This window comes from Poecilia mexicana, unplaced genomic scaffold (genome assembly GCF_051168715.1).
Source record: "Poecilia mexicana isolate PSO_F unplaced genomic scaffold, ASM5116871v1 scaffold_8, whole genome shotgun sequence".
NCBI classification, from domain to species: Eukaryota; Metazoa; Chordata; class Actinopteri; order Cyprinodontiformes; family Poeciliidae; genus Poecilia; species Poecilia mexicana.
The window spans coordinates 23,721,386-23,727,024 of NW_028263377.1; the positions used below are offsets into that span (position 1 = coordinate 23,721,386).

At 34.0% G+C, this 5,639-nt stretch overlaps 1 protein-coding gene across 1 annotated transcript; it reads right to left on the reverse strand.

The window, feature by feature from the left end:
* Positions 1-2,139: 2,139 nt before the first annotated feature.
* LOC106924223 (cytochrome c oxidase subunit FA4-like) lies at positions 2,140-4,053 on the reverse strand. Its single transcript, XM_014997808.2, has 4 exons — positions 3,894-4,053; positions 2,823-2,911; positions 2,682-2,742; positions 2,140-2,406 (listed from the first exon to the last, which is right to left on the reverse strand). The coding sequence occupies exons 1-4, from the start codon at positions 3,933-3,935 to the stop codon at positions 2,350-2,352; spliced, it is 249 nt and encodes an 82-aa protein (XP_014853294.1). The 5' UTR covers positions 3,936-4,053; the 3' UTR covers positions 2,140-2,349.
* Between the last annotated feature and the right edge of the window lie 1,586 nt (positions 4,054-5,639).

Here is a 5,639-nt window from a genome sequence, read left to right on the forward strand (position 1 = left end):
ACATACCAACATGTCAACACCAGACGCTTCATAATTCCTAAGTTACTTTATGTGTCTAATGCACCTACTATCATTAGCATAGTTTATAATTAGCTTACATCATGCTAGTGTTATTATAGCTATTGATTTTAACCTTATAAACTAAGAATACATAAATATATTTGGATTTTGATATGCAGAGTGGTATTTAATGTGCCAATTTTAATTATTTGAAAGTAACATCAGTTGATGAGTATTACATTTACAGTAAACGAATTTGATATCTTGTCAAAAGCAAGAATAGATTAAATTATTTTTGTAACTATAAACGGATAAAGAATTCTTTTCCCACATGTAACAGTATTTAGTTTGCATGATTCAATGTTATTTTAAATATATATAAAACAAATAAAAAAATATATAAAAAATTTAAATATGTAAACTTTATAATGGTGATCGGTGCTCTTGGGAGCCCCCTGGTGGTTTGATTATCGGTCCTAATAATTCCAACAGGAACTATAACATTTATCATTATTAATAACTTCTTGTTTCCCTGGGGTTTAAATATAATGTAACACATAAATAATCTCTAATCTTAAAGTTTAAATGTTGTTCCACACATCTTGGAGTCACAAAGTCTCCATAAAAACCACTGGACCTCATCCACATGCTGTGTTGTGTCACGGTTAGAGAGAAAAATAAATTCACTCCAACCTTTTTCAAGGTTAAAATACTAAATATTGTACAATCAGAAAAAATTAAATCTACAAATTTTAATTGTTCATGTGCCAATATTTGTGGTGATTTTGTAAAAAATAAAAGTAAAAGAAATCCAATAAATTCCTTAAAAAAGTATCTGTTAAAAAAGCTGGTCAAGTTTTAATATAAAAAAATATACATAATTATGCCCAAATTGTAGTATTGAAGCACTGAAATGACATTAAAGCAAATCAAATTACACTGTGTAGGTAGTGTGTATTTGATCAGAATAAAATGATAAAATGTTTCAGAATTTGCTGCTGTAAAAGAAAATCATTTCTAATATCTTTACAAAACATCGCTTCCAGTGTGTAAGGCATTGCATAAGAAATACTCATATGCTTAAAGATGGTTTTTTTCTTTCTGCAAATCACGTGAACTGTAAATACTTTACATATCCCCGTCAACCTGAGCAGTTGGTGGGTTAAAAATAAAAGTTAACTCACTGATGCATAATAGACGCCACATATGTTCACAAGTAAGAATTACCTACAAACACGACCAGAAATATTCAGTGTTATGAATTTATTAGCAAGTTAAAAAAAGGTTTAGGTACAAAAACGTAAACAGCTTTTTCTCTTAAAACTCATCTCAATATTAAATTACTTGCATGAATGAGTCACATTTACCTTCTTTGTTGTTCACTTAAATAAATTAGGATATTTTAAGAATATTTCTTCCCTTCTCAAGAAGCTGAGCTCATATCAGTTCCTGGAATGTAATTTCAATCAACAAAGTCTCAAAATAATCACATTCTGAGGCAGAAATGAATCCCTTACTTTTCCCAAAGTTAAAATGTTCGAGTGTGAAAGACTCCAGGTACAGAGAGGGTGGTTAAGATTCAGACGCAGGCCTCTATTCAAATATGAAGTTCTCCTTGACATTTTCTGCACAGCACTGGCTGCTCATCCTTGTCGCATCTCCACGCTGCAGATGGAACAGCACGACCCGGTGACATTTACAAACTCATCTGCCTCAAGGCGATAACGTTCTTTTATCAGAAACGTCTCCAAAAAGTCCTGAGATCTCCCGCTGTGTGCGACAAATTCACTCAGATTTGCAAAAGGAAGAACAGTTTCTGTTTTAACTTAAAAAAATATACATCTGCTGAATTTTCTGACAACTTAACAGCAGAAGAGTAGAAAAAGTCTTAAAAATGGACTGTTTTTGCCACCAGAGGGCGCCATCTGTTGAAACAAGGACAGACATGCCCGGGGTTCCTGGGTGGCAGCCAAGAATGCTGTGAACAGCAGCAGGGTCAAAGGTGAATTGTAGTGAAAGCAGAGCGAATATAGTAAAAGCAAATGTAAACAAACCATGTAGGGTGGTGTAGAAGTGATGCAGCAATGCAAACGCGTGAAACAATGTGCACAAAAAAAACAAACAAAAAACAAGATGAAGTGCTCTGTATGAAGGAGGAATGCTCCTTTACTTTATTGAAAATGAGAAATCAACAAGAAGCAGCCAGGAATGCAATAAAGAAACTGAAACGTGAGCTGTGCGGATTTAGCTTCTGCATTGTTCAGATTCCTGGATGCAGGAAGGTCAAGATGAGACCAAACTGTGCGGCTTCGCCGATGGTTGTGCTTTTTACTCCAGCAGACGGGAACTTTAGAAGTCTGGGCGATCCTTCTTCAGTTTGCTGTAGTCCATGTTCACTGTGAAGAACTGGGAAGAGAGACACATTTTAGCTCCAGCGCATTACTTGTGTTAATTTGAAATATTTCTTTATTTTTAGATCAAGCTTGAGGTTAAGTTCATCAGATTTGGTCAGCGTTAACTAGATTATGTGCTTTCATTAATCCATCTGAAAGACTTATCCACAGATCAACACACTAAGCCCTGATAAAACCACTAACACTGTTTTTCCAAAGTGTCAGCTGTATCATGTGGTGGAAAAACCACTGGAGGAGTGTATTTTTATTTACATGACAGACACACACCTTGTACTGGTAGTTTGGACTCAGTTTGTTCCAAGGCTCTGGGTTGTTCTTGCGATCCCAGCTGAGGGACAGAACAGGAATAGGTTTACAGAAAAGGCCACAGTAGGTCACAGACATGCATTTTTCATCAGCGGTGCTTACGAAACGTCGGGGTTTCTCAGGCCCAGACGAGCCAGGTACATCAAGGACATGGCCGCCCCGCCACCAATGAAGAAGAAAAGGGGAATCAGCTGTAAGAAAAACAGACTGAAAGTTAAACCAGAGCTTTCCTTAGATGCCATAACAGCAACCTGCACAAACAGGAAGGTCGTCAGTGTTTTGACAACACAGGCCAGAAACTCGGAGATTAAATTTTGTCTATTGGTAACAATGATCTGCATAAACCAAAAATATTCTCAATCACAGTTCCCTACCAAACACAACGTTTCTTCTGGATAAATTAAACAAATACAGCTTAAAAGAACTAACATCCTGCTTATTTCAACTACATTTATTTAAATATTTTTTGTGCTTTCTTTTACAATGACAAAAGAAATTTAGATTCTAATAAGACATAAAACAGACAAAACATACAATAAATTAAAATCAATGGGTCATGAATGGGACTCGATTCTGGCAAACTCAGGTACTTAAGTTATTTCTATTAGGTGTCTCTGTCAAACTGTAACTTTGGTAATTTACAAAAATTTCAAAGTCAACTTTGCCAACAAAGACTCAATTTTATTTAAAGTTCAGAATTAACTGGATTTAATTAAACTAAAAAAAATGACATAAGAAAATACTGAAAAAATGCCCAAGCCAATTGGAATATTTTCAATCACCTTCAATATTTTAAACCGAGATTAAACTAACAATAATAATACAATATGGCCTCTTTGACAGGATGACTAAATGGGGAAGAATTCAAGCTAACAAAAGTAGCCGTCAGGAAAGTACATCGTCACATCTAGTTTTCGTTTTGGTTAACCATTAACTACCCTTTCTTTGTGTCGTTTATCTTCTTTGTATCTTAAAGTCTAAAAGCTTAATTTCTTACCAGTTTGTTTTAAACATTTACATTCCGAACTGCACACATTGGGAGATACAAAACCAGTGTCGCCCGACATCAAGCCTGCTAAGCTAAGTTAGCCACAAAAATTCGGAAAAGATCCCGTTTTATCACAAATCCCCCAAAAAATTATTCAATACTACAGATAAGCTCTTGGTACTTACAGCGGGATGGCTTCTGAGTTGCTTGCGGATTGTAAGAAGCATTTTGACGTCTGAAAAGTCCGCTTTTTCTCGAAAAAACAACCGCTTATGTGAAGAAATGCTACAACTGTCCTCACTTTAATCGCTCGTCAGGCGGAAGAAGGTCGATGAGGAATCAGAAAGATGCTTCGCAAATTTCCTGACAAATCTTGACCTTAAAAATACGAATAAATTCTCTGCGAATCGCTTCTAATTTTCATCCTACTTTCATAGAGTGAATCCTAAATTATTTCATATTATTAAATTAACACTATCCAGAGCGTTTAAGCAGATTTTTAAACAGGCAAAAATTGTGGCCAACCGGCCGATTTTAACCCAAAACGAAGAGACACAAGACCCCCACAATGCTAATCAGTGAGCAAAACATTGCAGTAACAAACTGATGTTTTGAAGGCTTTTTTCTGTTAATTACATCAACATCAACTAAAAACGCGACATTTAACGTTAAAACATTACATCAGACTAATAAAAAGCATCTTTAATACAGAAAGTTCATTTTCAAAAGGCAAACCAGCATAATCATAACATGTATTTTAATTTAATGAATATGACTGTATATAATACAGAACAGAATAGAAATAACCTTTATCTGACCTTATACTTTAATTAACCAGCTTTGGTTAATTTAATCCACTTTCTGTATCTTGTTCATAACAAATTTCATAACAATTGACATAAAACTCCACATAATTTATCATTTGTTCTCAACCTATGAATGTTGACAACTCTGGGTCTAATGAATTGGATTAAACTGAAAAAACTTCCACTGTCCTTGTAGATTTTTGATCATTTTCCACTTTTTCATCATTTGAGTAAACCCAGATTACATAAAAAAGCAGATTTGTGGCTGTGCTTCAGTATCCAGGTCAAACCATCACACCTCCACTCCCATGAAGGTTAGCATGAGTTATTTGTGCTGGTATGTTGTGTTTGGGTTTCTGTTTATTACATTCACACACTTTGGTTTCATCGGCCCAACTGATGTGATTCCAGGGAAAAATTAGTTTATGTATTTTTAGTAATATGTCTTAGAAAAACAGTGTCTTCAATCAGAGGCTTCGTCATATTTGCTGTAATACAGACTGCTACAGGAGGTCTTTCCCATCATCACAATCTGCAATAACGCTGAAGAATTTTAATTAATGAGTTAGAACATTTTAAAAAGTATTTTTGAAATTGACAAGTATTTTACACTTAAAATAAGACAAAACTAAGTTTTCAGTAGCACATTGTTTTAATTAAATCATTCCTTAACGTTGATGGAAAAAGTACTAATTATAAGTGAAATAATCTGCCACTGGAACAATACATTTTAATTTATAATATGGGGAAAAAATAACATTTCACTTATAACTGGTACTTTTTTTTTCATCAATATTAATTAATTTACTTAAATTAACCTCTTGTATCTTTCTGAAAAGTTACTTCTCAGTTAGTTTTGTCTTGTTTTTTTGTTTTTTTTTCACAAAAACTAGACCAAAAATCCCGGTAAGATTTTGTGTTTTTGCAGTGTTTAAGTAGGCTGAAGAAAACCTGCACATTTCAGGGCATTCATTAACACTCCATTAAAACAAATGAGTTGATTGTTTGTTTGTTTTTTACAGCGATAATTCGCTTTTCAACTGAATATTAAATACAGCTCAGCTTAATGAGAGTAAAAACTAAAATTAATGTTTACGTCAAAGAAATTTCACAGATAGAAATAAA

Bases quoted from the DNA above. Each gene is read 5' to 3' on its own strand.
- LOC106924223 (XM_014997808.2), bottom strand. From the start codon at position 3,935: ATGCTTCTTACAATCCGCAAGCAACTCAGAAGCCATCCCGCT. The intron at 2,912-3,893 runs GTAAGTACCAAG...TTTTTCTTACAG, and splicing joins AACTCAGAAGCCATCCCGCT to CTGATTCCCCTTTTCTTCTT. The intron at 2,743-2,822 runs GTAAGCACCGCT...TCTGTCCCTCAG, and splicing joins CTGAGAAACCCCGACGTTTC to CTGGGATCGCAAGAACAACC.